Source organism: Phalangium opilio, unplaced genomic scaffold, assembly GCF_054372755.1.
Source record: "Phalangium opilio isolate 3A_F unplaced genomic scaffold, DU_Popi_V2 ptg000002l_1, whole genome shotgun sequence".
In the NCBI taxonomy this organism is placed as follows: Eukaryota; Metazoa; Arthropoda; class Arachnida; order Opiliones; family Phalangiidae; genus Phalangium; species Phalangium opilio.
Genome location: NW_028324144.1, coordinates 7880465 through 7899919, shown reverse-complemented (window position 1 = coordinate 7899919; position 19455 = coordinate 7880465). Strand labels below are relative to the sequence as shown.

General features: G+C 38.6%; 2 protein-coding genes across 4 annotated transcripts in view; both read right to left on the bottom strand.

Annotated features, from left to right (window-relative positions):
- Window positions 1–18150, bottom strand: part of LOC149718597 (multidrug resistance-associated protein 1-like) — a 21961-nt gene extending 3811 nt beyond the window's left edge. The window contains exons 1-11 of the mRNA XM_089860951.1: window positions 18128–18150; window positions 8628–8693; window positions 7490–7562; window positions 7190–7366; window positions 6929–7042; window positions 6728–6865; window positions 6523–6660; window positions 6084–6142; window positions 4939–5241; window positions 449–623; window positions 134–388 (exon numbers count right to left, since the gene is read on the bottom strand). Coding sequence (XP_089717077.1) covers window positions 134–388; window positions 449–623; window positions 4939–5241; window positions 6084–6142; window positions 6523–6660; window positions 6728–6865; window positions 6929–7042; window positions 7190–7366; window positions 7490–7562; window positions 8628–8693; window positions 18128–18150 — 1521 coding nt within the window. The remainder of the gene's footprint in view (window positions 1–133; window positions 389–448; window positions 624–4938; window positions 5242–6083; window positions 6143–6522; window positions 6661–6727; window positions 6866–6928; window positions 7043–7189; window positions 7367–7489; window positions 7563–8627; window positions 8694–18127) is intronic.
- The window catches only part of LOC149718596 (ATP-binding cassette sub-family C member 3-like), a 26472-nt gene continuing 21698 nt past the window's right edge, over window positions 14682–19455 (bottom strand). For all 3 annotated transcript variants that reach the window (XM_089850467.1, XM_089850484.1, XM_089850515.1), the window contains 2 exons: window positions 18517–19277; window positions 14682–18447 (listed from right to left, as the gene is read on the bottom strand). In XM_089850467.1, coding sequence (XP_089706593.1) covers window positions 18336–18447; window positions 18517–19277 — 873 coding nt within the window. In that variant the 3' untranslated portion in view covers window positions 14682–18335. The remainder of the gene's footprint in view (window positions 18448–18516; window positions 19278–19455) is intronic.

Here is a 19455-nt window from a genome sequence, read left to right as displayed (position 1 = left end):
CATGGAACATTTTTTCGAATGCGAACTTTTTTAAATCGCTGTTAACATTCATGCGTTCTACTGGAGATTGTTATTAATTTATACGTATGGTCCCGATTACGGTCTAGTGGCGTTTTAGATGGATATCATTTACCTGCAATTCTTTGCATTTCTTGGTGCTGAGATAGTTTAGTGGTAGAAGAACGACAATAGGAACGATTCCAGCAAAGGCTGAATAGCCCAGTTCTTGATACATGAAGGCGAAGCAGAGTACTAATTGAACCGGCACTGACCACAAGAGATTCAGCTGCGGCGACAGAATTTGGAATCTGTTCGTGTCGACGTACATCGTGTTCAGTATTTCGCCCATTGTCAGGTCACGTCGATCGCTGCTCGTCAAGCGAAATGTCTGTTTCGACTAATCCCATTAATGAACTAGCATTCCACTTTTACGATAACACTATCTTACTTTCTTGTAAAGAACGTGCATGGTGGCGGATTTGAGTCTCAATCCTAGTTTGGTGTGGAAAATGGCACTGCCTTCTTGCAAGAAAGATTGTACAAGACCGGCCAAACCGTAAAGGCAAGCGTAGAAAACCCCCTTCCATAAAGGATCTTCGCTAGTAGAGTAATCAATAATGGAACTGAAAACAAGAGAAAGTAAGCTGGTTAACTTGATTGCAAAGTTTACTTAGTTCATTGCAGCGTGCGGTCAACCACTTGCAATCTCAACCTTTGTTAGAATCAGTTTTAGAGAATATTCAGAGGAATAAACACATTCCCCACAGAAACAGAAAATGTTCTTGCTCATGTAATTGGACCTTTTCTACGGACGTTAAAAGCAATTTTGCACAATTTTCAAGCTGGTTGAAAAGCTACGGGAGCTAGGCTTGAGTGTGTGCTAACAAGAAAAGACTTTCAATTCAAATCTCGTGAAATTCCAATAATTTCGAAAAGTGATACTGTTACGATGAAGATAAAAAGATTTAAATTATAAGTCAACAAGTTGGGAAAACCAAAATATTACCTCTCCGAGTCTAGAGGTCTACTACTACAAACATATTTACCTAGAAATGGAATTATTTCTCTTTTTTGGAGTAAAATTTACGAAATATTGAAGCAGTATTCCAAGTATAGCGAATATACTGTAAATCAGACGACATTTTACATCCAATAAGGATAAATCTTGGACACATGGAAATCAGTCAATGGGGAAAAGAACAGGAAATGAAGTCTACGCTTCAGCTGTTTACCGTATATTCTGATAGCTACATTCACAACTGGTTTGCAGTGTAAACACTGTCGTCTCGTCTTCCCTCAACAATATTCTTAGTTTTCCAACATGAATGTTAACGTTAAATAACACCTAAGCTAAATTGTAGCTAGAAAAAGGGAATATTAAGTTTCTGTGTGGTTTCTTAACACATCAACACAAGGCTAACTGCTAACGCGACGCACTAGTGTAACAATGGACGGACACACACAGACAAAAACATAGACTGCTTTTTAACTCTTTCCGTATTAATTTTGAGTTGAGAAACAAGATTATCTTAAATATTAAAATAAATATAATTAATATTAAATATTTTCTTCGTTAGTTGTTCGCCTTATTGAGCGTTACTCGTTTTGATAAAGAACAATTAAACATTCTTGAGAGACTTGACTAATATTGGCGTTTGAAATGAAGCATTCGCCGGTTGCTTCGCCTTGCTCAAATAGGCAGTATATAAAGGTGTCGAACTACAGTTAAAAGCAAGACCAACCGCAATTGCGAAAACCTTTGGTGGACAACCCACCCTAGGGAGGCTAAACGTTTCTCGTAACCCTAGCTGATCGCCGCGAATGTCTTAAAGCAAACGATGACGATGGAAGCCAATGAGACAGATTGGTGTCTATGTAGAATAGACGGAAGACCAGTAGATGGTGGTGTTTAGAAGCCAGTATGTACAGACTGGTGTCCAAGTGGGATGGACAAAGACCAGAATATGGTGGTGTTTAGAAGCCAGTATGTACAGACTGGTGTCCAAGTGGGATGGACAAAGACCAGAATATGGTGGTGAATAGAAGCCAGTATGTACAGACTGGTGTCCATGTGAGATGGACGAAAACCAAAAGATGGTGGTGATTAGAAGCCAGTATGTACAGACTGGTGTCCATGTGAAATGGACGAAAACCAAAAGATGGTGGTGATTAGAAGCCAGTATGTACAGACTGGTGTCCATGTGAGATGGACGAAGACCAAAAGATGGTGGTGATTAGAAGCCAGTAAGTACAGACTGGTGTCCGTGTGGGATGGACAAAGACCAGAAGATGGTGGTGTGAGAACTCAAGTAGAGGAGCCATTTCCGTGACTGTGAATGCAGTTCGGAAATGGCGAACACGTTTGCTCCGATTTGGAAACTGCGAACGCGGTCACGTGGGTGTAACAACAGACACACACACAGACAGACACACACAATCGTTACAGAACCTCTCCGTGACATACGTCACTCGGAGAGGTAAAAAGAGTGTCACGCTTTAGATGCTAAAGTTTTGACGTTGTAAATTTATAAACCTAAACGGTAAATTTTAATTATATTAAGACTGAAGTGGCAGACATTATAAAAAAAGCGGTACGCGACAATTTGGTCTCGCCGATTTGGTCTTGGGATAAATTGGTCTAGGTACAAATGGGTCCCGGGACAAATTGGTCTCGGGACAATTGGGTCTCGAGACAATTGGGTCTTGGGGCAAATGGGTCTCGGGACACTGTGGTCTCGAGACAAATTGGTCCCGGTACAATTGGGTCTCGGGACAAATTGGTCCCGGTACAATTGGGTCTCGGGACAAATTGGTCCCGGTACAATTGGGTCTCGGGACAAATTGGTCCCGGAACAATTGGGTCTCGGGACAAATTGGTCCCGGAACAATTGGGTCTCGGGACAAATTGGTCTCTGGACACGAAAGTCTCGTTTTAAAAAAATATCACCCCTTCAGCATTTTTTAAAACACCCAAATTTAACCGAGCCAAACCAAACCTTACCTAACCTAACCCAACCCAACCTTGTTTGGAGGTAAGAAGATTATTTATATGAGTATTAAAAGCCCGCCTCTTACCACGAACAATTTATTAGCAATAATAGAAATATTTTGGAAAAGGTGGCAGATAATTAATAGGAGAATATTTTGGAAAAGGTGGCAGATAATTAGTAGGAGAATATTTTGGAAAAGGTGGCGGCTAATTATTAGGAGAATATTTTGGAAAAGGTGGCAGCTATTAGGAGAATATTTTGGAAAAGGTGGCAACGAATTATTGGGACCATTGTTTTGGAAAAGGTGGCAACGATTTATTGGAACCATTGTTTGGAAATGGTGACCACGAATTATTGGAACCATTGTTTTGGAAAAGGGTGGCAACGAATTATTAAGACCATTGTTTTGGAAAAGGTAGCAATTAATTTAGGAACCTAATAATCACGAGACCAAACCGTCCCGAGACCAAATAATCACGATACCAAATAGTCCCGAGACCAAAAAATCACGATACCAAATAGTCCCGAGACCAAAAAATCACGAGACCTAATAGTACCGAAACCAAAAAATCACGGGACCAAAAAATCACGAGACCAAATGGTCCCAAGACCGAATCGGTGAGACCAATTAGTCCCAAGACCAAATCAGCGAGACCATATTTTCCTGTTCCGTAAAAAAAGTCTTGGTTTGGACCAAGGCTGATGTGAGTGATGTTTATCAATAGACCCAAGCAACAAATAAACAAGTTGGGCTGGTCTCGCCTACATCTAAGGGATAGGATCACGTGCCTAACAAAGTTGACTGTAGTACCATCTGTCGTTGAGCGACAAAAATAAATCTCTTATTTTTCTGATGGGATTAGAGTCTCACTCTTGGCCTAAAGCAGGTTTTGCGCATGGCAAAATCAAGCCAATCAGGTTATCACTTTCTCGCCTCAAAACCCAAGCACGACATCTGAGGCGATATAAAAATTCAAAAGATTTGTTGGTTGGGTCTATTGACTGGAGATCCAGATGTTGCAATTTTTCTTTAATTAATTTAATTCTTAATCCTTAAAAACTATTTATTTCAATCAATTGATTGTACCCCAATATTACCATATACATCCATCATCTCAACCGTTCCACATTAGTAAACCATACATGACTCTTTAACCTAACACTATACTGTATTAGTGTACATGAGTGAGCATGATTATGGCTTGCCACCCCCAAGCGCCCAAGGGCAGGTCACTCAGTGTAATCGGTGTACACTGTTGGTACATTTTATTGTACTAAAGTAATCTTTAAAACCTTGCTATTGACAGTGCTGAAATTTTCAAGCGTTATTTGTAACCGGTGAACAAGAACCACCAACAAAGTATAAGGTTGGTGGCGATTCGAATGAAGGATAAGTTATGACCAAGAAGCTCTGAAGTAGGCCTATACGGAGGCGAAAATTGCAGTTAAACCTTTCCTTGATAGTGGCGACAAAAGAAATGTAGCATTTCGATATTAAATGAATAAATTCGCGCATCACCCTGATCTTACATCCGCTCTAATAAAGTTTTCATTCTGCTTTCGAATCAAAACATCCTTTGCTTTTTTAGACAGTACGTAGAATATTTAAAATATTCAATATTGATTCTCCAACACGTACTCCTTTCAAAATAATAAATTTCCTGAAAAATTTTTTCGGAAATTTGAATTATTCTTGAAAAAGCGGAGATATGTTATTTTTTCAATTAATTTAGAGGGAATAAATTGATTAAAAATAAAGTCAGTTGATTTAATTAAATATTGATTATGGATTAAATTAATAAAAATATTTTAAGAAAAATTGCAATATCTGGATCTTCAGTCAATTGATAAACCTCACTTATATAGTTGGCTTTTTTCGGCCTTGGTTCAAACGAAGATTTATCATTTATGACGTTTCTTATATGGTTGAAAAAGTGAAATTGTTTACCCTGTCAAAAGGGCAGGACCAATAGAAATTACGTCGGACAGAACTTGTAGGACCACTCCAGCTATCAAACATGATCCGATTGTCCTCAACAAGGGCCAAGCAATCGACTTGTTTTGATTTTTGGTTGTGTTTCGTTCTTCCGAAAATCTTTTCATTTCCATGTCTTCGCCGACACTTTTGGTCTCAGCTTGGGGTTTCCAGTGTTTTTCGAAAATTCGTGAGACAGTCAGCGCTCGCTCCGAGTTATTCAAATCATACACGTGCGATGACTCCAGGTTTTTCTTCCAACCTTTCCACAGGGCGCTACAATTTGTTAAAAAATTTAGAAGAAAAACTTGACAGTTAGAATTAAAACACAATGAGCTGCGCTATAATACCTTCAAGTAAGGGCAATACATATCAACAAAAATAAATAGGGGAAAGTGTTGGACTGCCTTATTTTCCTGCCTTTGCCTTAGCTTGACATGCATTTTGAGACGCTCAAGCGCGCGAGAGGTGTTTAAAATGGTATCAGCCAATCAGATTTGTAGTTGATGTCATACTTCTCGAAAATAGCGCACGCACGCCACCAAACGGGAGAATTTGGCATAGGCGTATCTCAAGGAAGACTCACAACCTCGGACCTCCGCGCTCTGTTCTATTTTCTTTAGTGTTATTTTCACGTTTAAACGAGGTTAAAGTTTGTTTAAAACGTTAGCACGCCGAAATTAAGTTAAAAATGCCGCAGATTTTTTGAAATCATCATTTAATTCAAAAAACACATCGTTAAAATCGTTTAGAATTTCATTTTAACTTAGGCCCTGGGTTATCATTATAAGCTATACCTTTTAATATTAGTAAATAACATCAATATTAGCAAACTAAATTAATGCAATCGTGTACATCATGAAATTAAATTGTGGCGATAAACTACAGTGGCCACGGTTAGAATCAGCCAAAAGCAGCCAATGGAAAATAAAACCGCACTATTTCTTCACGCCCATATCACAAATTATCTTAGGTACATGGTGAATAGGCGAGGGGGATGAAACAGATTTCGCGAGTACGCATTCACCCCTCCAAATGCATGTCACAGACGAAGGAGAGAGTCCGACACTTTCCCCTATTTATTTTTGATAACAACACAAGAACGGGACTAGATTTACCTGGTAAGCCATGAATGAACCATTCGTGAACAAAACGATGCATCATCTTCCCTTGATTTCTTAATGTTTGAAAATAATCATAAAAAAATAATTATTCATTTTAATAGAAAAATTAAGTGGGCAGGTTCCATAACTAGCATACACCCTAAAGGGTTCATTATGGAGAAATTTTCTCATCTTATCTACGCGGATTTTGTGGGTTAAGACCTAGACTATCATTATGCATGACGAATTTTACCTTTGAAATAATCTAACTCGTTGCACATTGAACATTGGGCGCGCACCCGACCTCGCGTTACTACTAACCAAGAAAGTTGCACGCTTAAACTTTACTGAGAACTAAATTGAGAGCGACAAGCGAGAAGGCTAGAGCTCCTAGTAACCAGTGCCAACATATCATACATAAACCACATACAATAAAAAAAACCTGGTGTATTACCATTTTAACTTCTATTGCGTTATTATGTTTCTCGCAGTGTGGAGAGATGTCACTCAGTGTGTGTAATACGAAGGAAACTACTACTAAAGGGTAAATTACCGACTCAATTACCAACCCGAAATAGTCGTCCTTGTCGTTCTGAAATATTTCAAGTTTTTATTTTAGTGTAATATTATTATAAAATGGATAATAAACCTTCGCTTACTTGTAAATAGTATTTCATGATGGTCGATCTCAGTGTTACAGTTAGTGTTAGTGTTAAGAGGAACCAGAACAAAGTCAGGATTCCGGACAACACCGTGCCACCCCCTCTGCCGTAAACAATGAGGAATAACGCCAAGATCTGCAACACACGAGTTCAAATTAATTCATCAAAACGTTTTTGCTTTTTTTTAAATTGTGTTACATAAGTTCCAAATTGAAGGATGACCGCCAAATTGTCAAGGACTTGAAAATCGCCGTAGTATATTTGTTTGCCAAAGTTTAAGACGCTAATTGCGGCCAGTACCAAAACTAAGAGCTGGAAACACAAAGCAAATGTAATACCTAATTAATAGGTATTGCAGTTCAAACAACGAGCGTTTCCTACTTTCCTGCTACTGCAGATGTACAATGCGTATTGCACGAGCAATGATGATCACTGCTCGTTAGGTGTAAAAGGACTTACACTTTTAATAATGGAAAGATGAGAACAACGAAAGCTTCGCCGTTCCGACTTGGCGATCAATGCGACTTCTAATGGGAGGAACAACCACAGAATCGCGCATGGCACCCATACCAAGATGGTTTTTTGAAAACAGGGCGTGAAATCAGGATTATCCGTGTACCATGTCAAATTGGCGTCCTGTTTAGAATAATGTGCACACTTAATGTCTAAACGCAAACGTGAAATTGTGAACCTTATTTTCACGCTATCAAATTCCATAATCAGAGTTATGGTAAATTAAATAAACAACACCTAACACACCCAAAATTTCGATTCGCAAAAGTCGTCCAGAATAAATGAATCCATTTGAAGATGAGTAATATTAAAATCTTTGCTAAAAAAATTGAGGAACTTGTTTAACGAACTAGTCGCTGTGATATTTTCGAGCGTCTAACTAATACTTCTATTTTTCCCCAATAAACCTTTACGTTAATAGCGTAAAACCGTCAAACCCTACATTAAAAGACCTTGATCGAAGCTCTCTCGCAAAACACAAGTGTATTTCAGATTCGTCTACATTAAAACCAGAGAGAATATGTAATAGTGAGCGGAAACTGGGGAATATTATGTTGCTCAAAAATCACATGATCTGCAAAACTGGCCAGGTCTATTTCCGGTATAATGTTTTGTGGCCCCACCCTGTAGGGTGGTTCTAGAATGATGCGGGAGGGTCTCTAGAGGAGATAGTGACTACCTTTTTAGGGAAAGGGAAACGTCTGACTTAAAATAACTCCAAATGACGCCAGCCGCACTCAAAATCGCGAACCCTTATTTCGTAATTGTACAATCAACAGTGATTGAGGTCAAACTTTGAAATTAAAGGAGTGTCTTGTGACCAGAAATTTACCTGCCCAGTTTTAGCATCGCAGCCTACTTGTTTGAGCTACATTGTATTTAGCACTGTCAAGGGCAAGAGCTTCCACTCCTTATTATAAACTCTCTCTGTTAAAACTAAATAACAAAATAACAAACTTCGGGCGTTAAAATCCTTCGTGCACTTTTATGAAATGTGCATTTTCTCGAAGAAAAATTGTCCTTAGTATAAATAGGAAAGACTATTTAATAATCTTATGATGATATGCCATCGTTGATAACAAGCAAAAAGAGTAACATTTATTTATAAAAATGTATACGCTTCTCAAGATAGCGTAATCTTAAATGAATTGGAGCCTTCGTTTAAAATTTAGTAAACTGACGTTAGGCCAACGTATCGCATAACGGAGAATTAAACAATATCAAGGCTGTATTGATTATCAAAAGTCAAGATGGCCGTTCCCTTTCTATGGAATATATCAAGTCCTGGATTAAACAACTGGGCTTCTGGTCATAAGCATTTTATTGAGGTTATTTTTTCTATCATTGCTAAAGCATCGGACGTCCTTAATCGTCACGGGCCTACCAGTGCATAACGCGTAATTTAGGATAGATCATTTTGTCTTCATTGCCCAAAGTAGCTACTAATGATCTAATCTCAAAATTAATACCAACAAGGTTAATTATTTACAAAAAGGTTTTCTAAGTTTTCCGTTTTCGAAGCAGTTGATGATTTGGAATAAACAGTGACCGACCTCTCACCTAAATAAAAATTCCAGGCTTCTCGCTTTCAACGCTTTATCCCACCTTTTTTGCAAGCTCTTAATTCTACGAGGGTATATCAGGAATATACAGGGTGTTTCTGAAAAGTCCATCACAAATTAAGGGGCGTGTTTATGGGACCAAACTGAGCGGAAAGTACCAAAGAACATGGGGTGTACAACATTTTGTTACGGAGATATGGCCTTCCAAACATTCGCCCCTAAAACAAGGAAATATCCAAAAATGAGGAGTAACACTTAAGACCGACTAACCAGCTTGTTTAAAATTACTAGACAATTTCAATAGCCTTTAATCGAACAATTGATTTCTACCTTTACTAATCAGAAGCGTATAAATGAGTAGAAGTATGCCTACGGTGGTAATGTAAAATTAATCCCAAGTGACATGATGTTTCAAGATCTTCCCAGCACCAAGTAAAATGGTTCTGATTGAAGGGACTTTTATTAGCACAGCGTAAACAACGTTATTTTCAGGAATTAGTCCAAATGTCCACGGGCGGCATTACAAAAACGAGGCAGTCTTTCGAATGATACTTGGACATGTTGGAAGATCCCTGGCTTGTTCCTGTTATCTCAAACCGTAAAAAGCTACGCAAATCTTCATCATCACGGACAACACTCTTGTACGTTAGGTATGACCTTGAGAAAACCTAAAAGGACATCTCGAATGTATTTGAAAAACCCATCTCCAATTAAGGGGCGTGTTGTTTGTTTCCAACAGAGTAAACTCGCCCAGAGAACAATTACAATGCAGAGCCACGTTTCGGCGTTAATGGCCCACAAAGGTGGTCCCAAACAAAAGAACAAACTTTAATTTGTTTCGTTCAGTAAGTATTTCATGTGTCATAGATAAAACGCCATGATTAATGCACAAAGAAAATGTTATTGACAAGTTTTCGGACCGCGATGCTGAAATGTGGTGGTGCACCATCGTGCATGAACCACATTCTGTTTATTAAACCTAAGGGTACGTCTTCGAGTAGTTCTGGTAAATCGTCCCGTAAGAACTACAAGTAAGCCACACCGTTTAACCTGGGCTCTAGGAAATATGGCCCAATTAAATTGTCACCCACAATACTACACCACACGTTTAAGCTGAATTGTACTTTGTGAATTCTAACGCAAGTTGCGTGTGGTTTTTTCTTAATCAGCAAACCAATTGGCGGCTGCTTGTTTTTGGATCGTCCTCGAAAATAGTGAGAACTTCGCCTATTCTTAAAAAACAGAGCACTATGTTTTTTAAGAAAGGAATAAAAGAGGTTTCACGTACATGTGTTTGTTTTATTAAACTCATAATTCAATGAAGTCTGTTACAATGCCTTTCTTCACAAATGCCGAATATGCGGATATGCACCTAATGTATGGACTAGCCGAGGGGAATGCCGCTGCAGCTGTACGCTTGTATCAGGAAAGATTTCCGCAGAGGCGACTACCAAATCGACTGACGTTCGAGGCTGTGGACAGACGTTTGAGGCAAGATGGACGAATCCAACCGGCTGGACCTCAACCTAGAGCGAGAGCCATCCCAGAGGCCGTAGAAGACGAAGTTCTCACCATTTTCGAGGACGAGCCTGAATCAAGTACCCGCCAAGTTGGTCGCCGATTAGGCGTAAACCACACGCTCGTGTGGAAAATCCTCAGAAGCCACCGGTTTCATCCTTTCCATGTTCAAAAAGTTCAAGGTTTGAATCCAGCGGACTACCCACGACGCACGGCGTTTTGTCAGTGGTTTCTGGCTAAAGTAAACGATATCGATTTCCCACGGGATTTGTTGGTTACTGACGAAGCTAACTTTTCACGGGATGGTATTATTAACTTACATAATAAACATCAATGGTCCCAGCTAAACCCCCACGCAACTTGCGTTAGAAGTCACCAAGTACAATTCAGTTTAAACGTGTGGTGTGGTATTGTGGGTGACAATTTAATTGGGCCAAATTTCCTAGAGCCCAGGTTAAACGGTGTGGCTTACTTGCAGTTCTTACGGGACGATTTACCGGAACTACTCGAAGACGTACCCTTAGGTTTGGTAAACAGAATGTGGTTCATGCACGATGGTGCACCACCACATTTCAGCATCGCGGTCCGAAATTATCTTAACGCGACCTTCCCTTTGCGGTGGTTAGGTCGAGGTGGACCTGTGGAGTGGCCTGCTCGATCACCCGATCTGAACCCTTGTGATTTCTTTCTTTGGGGCCACCTGAAAGACTTAGTTTATCAGACTGAAGTGCCCGATGTTGAAGAGCTACGTCGACGAATAATTCACGGCTGTCAAACAATTCGCGAAACTCCAGGCATTTTTCAACGTGTAAGGGAATCATTTGTAAGACGTGCTAATGTGTGCCTTAACGCGGGTGGTGAACACTTTGAACAATTTTTGTAACTAGTTGCAATTAAATGTTAAAACTTGTCAATAAATTCATTTTCTTCGTGCATTAATCATGGCGTTTTATCTATGACACATGAAACACTTACTGAACGAAACAAATTAAAGTTTGTTCTTGTTTTTGGGACCACCTTTGTGGGCCATTAACGCCGAAACGTGGCTCTGCATTGTAATTGTTCTCTGGGCGAGTTTACTCTGTTGGAAACAAACAACACGCCCCTTAATTGGAGATGGGTTTTTCAAATACATTCGAGATGTCCTTTTAGGTTTTCTCAAGGTCATACCTAACGTACAAGAGTGTTGTCCGTGATGATGAAGATTTGCGTAGCTTTTTACGGTTTGAGATAACAGGAACAAGCCAGGGATCTTCCAACATGTCCAAGTATCATTCGAAAGACTGCCTCGTTTTTGTAATGCCGCCCGTGGACATTTGGACTAATTCCTGAAAATAACGTTGTTTACGCTGTGCTAATAAAAGTCCCTTCAATCAGAACCATTTTACTTGGTGCTGGGAAGATCTTGAAACATCATGTCACTTGGGATTAATTTTACATTACCACCGTAGGCATACTTCTACTCATTTATACGCTTCTGATTAGTAAAGGTAGAAATCAATTGTTCGATTAAAGGCTATTGAAATTGTCTAGTAATTTTAAACAAGCTGGTTAGTCGGTCTTAAGTGTTACTCCTCATTTTTGGATATTTCCTTGTTTTAGGGGCGAATGTTTGGAAGGCCATATCTCCGTAACAAAATGTTGTACACCCCATGTTCTTTGGTACTTTCCGCTCAGTTTGGTCCCATAAACACGCCCCTTAATTTGTGATGGACTTTTCAGAAACACCCTGTATAGATTTCATATGTTTACTGCTTGGTTGATTGTTTAAGAAGTATACTTTTTACTAGTAAATGTTAGCCCTCGTCTCGACTCGGAGAGGTTAATTTTGGTTTCCCAACTTTTATTTTTTTAATTTTAACTTTTTTTTATTAATTTTTTTTTACAAACCGTGAATATAGCCATTTCCCTTCTTACACGTTTGTAAGGCTTGCAGCAGATAAAGCGTTTACCCTTAATCCACTGGATTTAAGCAGCAGATTTCGAGCAGCTATTTTCGAAGACAAATCTATGGTAACTCAATGTTTTTTGAAAACATTTATTTCAAAAACACCTTTTACACCGAGTCTATAAACACATTTTTGGCATAATTATACACCTCTAATAAGAGTGATGTCTAACACCTATTAAAAAGCAGCAACGTTAATTGAATTTAAAAACACTAAATTAGTCTCAAAAAACACCTTTTTTAAAGGGTTTGTAAACATTTTTTTTGGTATTAAATTACACCTCTATTCAAAGTAATTTTAACACATAACATGATTTAAAAAGGACCTTCAGTGTAGCTATTATTTCGCACTATTTTCAAAGGTGCGTATTGACATCATCTGGAAAAGTTGCTTTTCAACACCAATAGGGGTGCTACTGGGGATGCAAAATGAAACACCTCTAAAGATGTCAAATAGTTCCATTATTTTTAACAATGTACACTCTAAGAAATGGAAGTGTTAAAAACGTGTTAAAACGGTGTAAACACCTTAAAAAAACCCAAAAGAGAGTTTTATTACCTTGAGTTTTAAGGGGCCAATTTAAAGTGTAAATTCGGTGTAAAATAACGCTATTAAAACACCGTTCGAAATTAAACATGAACAAGTTGGGAAAACCAAAATATTACCTCTCCGAGTCAAGACGACTACTTACAAACTTATTTACCCAGATATGGAAATGTTTCTTAAGTTAAAATTTATGAAATATTAAAGCAGTATACAAAGCATAGCAAATTTACTGTAAATCAGACGACATTTTACATCCAATAATGATATACTTGTACATATTAAAATCATCCGATGGGGGAAAAACGGGTCATCGGCGTTTTATAAATGACGCTAGCGCAATAAAGCGTGCAAGGTACCAAGGCTTAACAAAAATTGTAGGATAACATATTTATAGAGATAGATAACAACTTTTAAAATTAAAATTAGAAACTAACATATCTCTTAAAATTCTCGCGTGATCAACTGGTTTCACGCCAATTAAATAGCTATAGTCCCATAGAGCTATTTGTATTAATTCCTCCATGGTTTTTTCGCCAAGCTGAGAACTACGCGTTTTACGTCACGTTATCAAAAAAGCAGACTATTTTCTTTGAAGACCGCGCTAGCTCAGCGCTAAGCACCGTGACGTCAAAATTCAAAAACAAAATCCCTGGCCCGCGTTCAGCAACGCGAGGCTCTGCTGAACGCGACCCAGATTTCCACCATGATTATAAATCTAAGCCTAATTATTTAAAAGTGTATTTAACTTTCGGCTCACTCTGCACCGTTAATGTCTCTGCATACAGAAACGAAAACCAAACCCAAACTTTTACTTTTTGGTTCACTAGGCCTATTGACAAATAAGAGTTCAATTGACCAACATAGTAGCGTTGAACTTGTATTCACTTTAGAAAGGATTATGCTATAAACAGATGTAGTATAGCTTAAGTAATATATAAACATCCATTTTAAATAATAATATTAAAAAAAATCTTTGGAATATCAAAATGAAATAGAGCTTTAAAGCTACAAAAGTACTAAATGCATCATAATTACGAAAAATATTTCCACATATTCAGTTTATATTAAGAATAAAGGGAATATTATGGTTGTGTTGGATTTCTTTACACATCAAAACAAAACGAACTTCTAACGCAGCGCACTACTGTAACAACGGACGGACACATAAAGACAAACACATAGACTGCTGTTTTACCCTTTCCGTATTAATTTTGAGTTTAGAGACATGATTATCTTAAATATTAAAATAAATATAATTAATATTAAATATTTTCTTCGTTAGTTATTCGCCTTATTGAACGTTACATCGTTTTAAAAAAGAACAATTAAACATTCTTGAGAGACTTGACTAATATTGGCGTTTGAAATGAAGCATACGCCGGTTGCTTCGCCTTACTAAAATAGGTAGTATATAAGGGTTTCGAATCGCAGCCATGGATAAGAACAGCGCAATTGCGTGAACCTTTGGTGGAAGCCCCACCTTAGGGAGGCCGGACGTTTCTCGTAACCCTGGCCGATCGCCGCGTATGTCTTAACCTTAACGATGATGATGGAGTAGAAGCCAGGTGTGCAGACTGGTGTCCATGTGGGATGGACAAAAACAATGACCAGAAGATGGTGGTGTGTAGAAACCAGTGTGTACAGACTGGTGTCCATGTGGGATGGACAAAAACAAAGACCAGAAGATGGTGGTGTTAGAAGCCAGGTGTACAGACTGGTGTCCATGTGGGATGGACAAAGAGCAGATGACGGTGGTGATTAGAAGCCAGTGTGGACAGACTGGTGTCCATGTGGGATGGACAAAGACCACAAGAGGGTGGGGATTAGAAGCCAGTGTGTACAGACTGGTGTCCATATGGGATGGACAAAGAGCAGCAGATGATTGTGATTAGAAGCCAGTGTGTACAGACTGGTGTCCATGTGGGATGGACAAAGACCAGAGGCTGGTGATGTTAGACAGGCAATGGAGTAATAGCCTGTAAGTGTAATACAATTTTCGAAATTTCCGGAAATTGAGAACACGTTTGCTCCGATTTGCAAACTGCGAACGCGGTCACGTGGGTGTAACAACAGACAGACACACACACACACCCACACACACACACACACACACACACACACACAGACACGTCGAAATTAGAACCTCTCCGTGACATACGTCACTCGGAGAGGTAAAAATTATAATACTGCGGGTTTCTTAAATAAGGTCTTTCATTTATTTTTCATTAATGTTTTAATATTAAAGTCAATACAAACAGTAAAAAATTATTGAAAACGTAATTGTTAAACCATTTTTAAAGGTGATATATTCATGAAAGAAATCAATTTTATCCTTTAAATAAAATTAACAAAGAAATTGGTAATCTGGCGGTGTTGTACCTTCATAAAACTATGCTAAACGTGTTAGGCGACACTCTTACAGGTGTTAAGCGATACTCTTAAAAAACGAGACTAGGTTAGGTACTGGCTTCACAGTAGGGCCAGCTTGAGAAGCCAAAGTGGGGCACTTGCTTTTGTGACAAGTTTTATCATTATTTTGAGAAAAATTGAGAGAACTAAATGGATTTTTTTTTGTAAAATCTGTAGTGCAAATTAGATTAAAGGCATTTCTGGTGCTCGAAAAACTCTTAGTGAAAAGAGATTATTAAATTTAACAAGAACGTCTATATCTACTGCTTGAATATTATAGCTTCCAAAACTAATTTAATACCCTATGCATTTGTACGAATTGAAAACTTTCTGCCTTTTTCAGAAGTGTATAAACCCGTATAAATAACTTTAAATGCAACAACCCTCGCTTAAAGAGGTATAGTTCTGCATGTGAGAACTTTCCTCCCTATAGGTGATGAAGTTCGCTCAAGATGGAACACTGCTATGAATATAGCATTAATTGCTAATAATACTGCGGAATGGCGTATAATCAAAATTTAATTAAACGGGAAAACCATACGCGATATTTGAGTTATGCCTCATGAGTGGTCAAAATGTAGCTACTATAGTGTGTTTTACGTCATCGGTTTTGCTCTTAAGTCTAGGAAAAGTACTAGAATTTCTACTACTATCCTACCAAAAACCTCCCACTCTTAAAGGTGTGAAGCGACACTCTGAAAGGTGCTATGCCGCACCCTTTAAGGAGTTGCACAACACTAATATGAGAGTAAAAATTCACTTTCAGTGCGATATAAGAGTTAAAAAGGTGTTAAACTACACCTCTGATACACAATTTTATACTTATTTTTGCCACCAATTGCTCAAATAAGTGTTATTAAACCCTTTCAGGGGTGTAAATGAACACCTGTAACGGTGTAAAATTTGGACCCATATAAACTACTTTTAAAGGTGTTAAAGCACACCCCAATTTCTTAGAGTGTAATGCTATATCTTTGTTTATTTTTGCTGAATTTTGTTCCATTCTTTTACAATCTTAGGGGTTACACATTCCTACAAGATATTCTTTTACCGTTATTTCATTGTTGTCAGATCTCGTCTTTAACGAGTCAATCCTTTTAGAACAAGATAAACACTGCTATTTCCCAAAATGACAACGCTGCTGTTTTTTTGGAATCGCGGTTGCTATTTCGAGAACTGCTCTTCTGGGAACTGCTGATACGAGGTACACCCGTGTATTTCACTCTCAGAGATAACTAATCTATGAATACTGGACCAGTTTCCATAACAAAAATGGCTGCACCTTCAGCTAGGTTACTTAATACTTAGTAATTTACGTTAAAACTAGCATATGTAGTGACGTGACGTAATAGTACGGGAAAGCAATTAGGACTACTTTAGGTTTTTCCGGATTTCTTCTTTTCTATCAAGATTTTGCCAACAATTATCATTTCTCTATGTATCTATCAAGAATTGCTCTCCCAATCTAGTTAAATCGTTTTAAGAAACTTTATTCCCAAAATCATTTTAAAAGTTTGTATGGAAAATATTTTTCGGAATTTGGATGCCTTTAGTAGTTTCGTAGCTGAGAAAGTCTGTTTTGGTTTTTTTATGAAGAGACATTAACGTATCAGAGGCGAGCCGAAAGTTATATACAAATCATAATAAACAGGTTTAGGTTATTTAATAGAACGAAGTGTCATCATGGCAATTAGATCAGTCACAGGTCTTTTCGTAATCGGGTTATGGCTTCGGAGCTTTCATTCGTTTTGAGCACATTCTCTTTTGCGCGGCTAGACATAAATCATGATTTTGGTGGTCTAACATTAACAGCCTTGCTGGCAAACTAAGAATGCATCATACGGTTTACACGCCAACCCAATTGTGATTGTAGCTTCAAACTTACAGTAGAGGTGTAGACACTTTAGCCTTTACCAGTGAAATTTTTCCTATTGACTGATTTCTTGCTGTACTAGACATATCCTTATTCTTTGTATAATGTCGTCGGCTTTACCGTATATTTAACTTAAGCTTTGTCCACATTGAGCTCGAACTCGCGTGCTCGCGCCTTCGTTTATTCGCATCTTCGTAACAGTACATGAAAAATATTTGCCCTACTGTTCAGATACACGCAAATATTTTGCTTTTCCTATTCTGAGAGCCAATGAAATTTGAGAAATCATTGTGCCATCTACGTTGACCATATTTATTAATAGTTACTCGACTGAGGTGCACGCTGCTTCCGCCACTGTGAAAATGTGATAAAAACGAAACTAATCTACACCCTCCACACCCCACCCTTCCTCTCGTCTGTGATTGGTGCTTTTCCTGCGAAGGCCCGAAATTCTTGGCCTAGTTGCAAGAAATTTGCATCTTCGCGATATGAGGACTCAAAGTAGCGAAAACCAAATTTGAACAGTAAAGCGTGGTTGCAAATAAGCGAAGCGCAAAAAGTGTCAGTCTGGACAGGCCTTAATTCTTTAATAATTCATTAATTTTAATTTCTGCTATTGCTTATCAATAACGAGTAATAATTGCGTAACTAGGTAAATATGTTCTAAGTTGAACGAATCCTGTCAACAACGCGTCAAGGAAAAAAACATTTACTGTCCCCCCAGTGGTATGCCAGTGGGAAGAACTAACATGAAAATATGCTTATTAATAACCATATTACATTTAACAAATAACTTGTTTGCACTACGAAAGTTATGATCATCCAGAAACAAAAATATTCATACTATTCGAATATCTTAAATGTCAAAACTATTTTCATCGAAGAAAAATAATGACTTAGAGTAAACGTAATGTAAAGCGAGCGAAGACAAGTCGAACGAAGAAGCTAGAGAAGAAGAGATAAATATTTGATTGGAGTACGTCGCAAATCATTCGTAGGCAGCCTTTCATTCACTCTAGTGACTCACTTTCTGTTACTTCTATTTGCCATTGCTACATACGTTTATGCATGAAATGAGCTTTGTTTGGATAGTCTAATTGTTTCGTCTAATGTTTATAAACAATTCGTTTTAATTAACAAGGTACCTTATTGTGTTTCTAATAATATAGAATAAGGTTATTGCTTAGACAGGTAATGTATCAAACATTGACTGAAAAGATTAATATAAAGGTGACCTAGAGTATATTTGCATCTTTGGCTAAATCGTAAAACATTGAATGCTCATTCATCAAGAGGGCAGAAGGAGAGTCGAATTCCGTAATTCGGCCCTGATCGAGAACCATCACCCTATAAGGAATTAAATGACGACAAATTAGCCAATCATTTTTAATATTTTTTATAGGTAGTCAAACTAACTTGTCGTAGTCAAAGATAGTGTTTATTCTGTGCGCGATGGTGATGATGGTCGAGTTGGAAAATTCCTTCTTGATGGTCTCTTGAATGAGATCGTCGGTATCCATGTCGACCGAGGCCGTGGCTTCGTCCAAGATCAGGATCTTGGTGTTCCTCAACAAGGCACGAGCCAAGCAGACCAACTGACGCTGTCCGACGATCAGATTCTGTCCTACTTCGGCCACGGGGTGATCCAGTCCTTGCTCGAGAGATTTCACGAAGGATTTCAGGTTCGAGTGTTCCAGGGCGGCCCACAGTCGCTGGTCGTCTTGTTGACCGAAGGGATCCAGGTTAAATCTTAGCGTGCCCGAGAAGAGGACGGGCTCTTGGGGGATGATGGTCAGCCGTGATCTCAAATCGGACAAGCCCAATTCCTCCACTTCTACTCCGTCTATGACGATCTGACCGCGCACCCCCTCGATGATACGGAAGAGCGCCAGCGTCAGCGAGGACTTTCCCGCGCCTGTCCGGCCCACCTTCTCTCCGGCTTCGATCCTGACATCGATGTCCTTCAAGACCAAATCCAATCCTTCTCGGTATCTTGTGCTGTAGTCCTGGAATGTGATTTGTCCTCGTTGAGGCCAGTGAGCAGGAGGTTGAGAATCTAGTTTCTCCCACTCGGCCTCGGACTCCAAGCGACAGTATTCGTCAATTCTTTCTATGGAGACGACATTTGATTCTAAACCCGTAATGGCAGCGATAAAGACTTTTATCACCTGTAGAAGCTGTGAGATCAATATAAAAAATAACATTTTAATTGGAATATAAATAACCCTTGAATTCAGGGAAATTTTTATTAGCCAATTAGAATAAGGAATGAAATATATTTCATGGATAAGACCTGATAACGACTTGAATGTAAGGAAAATGGTATATCACCAAAGGTACACATATAATAACCTG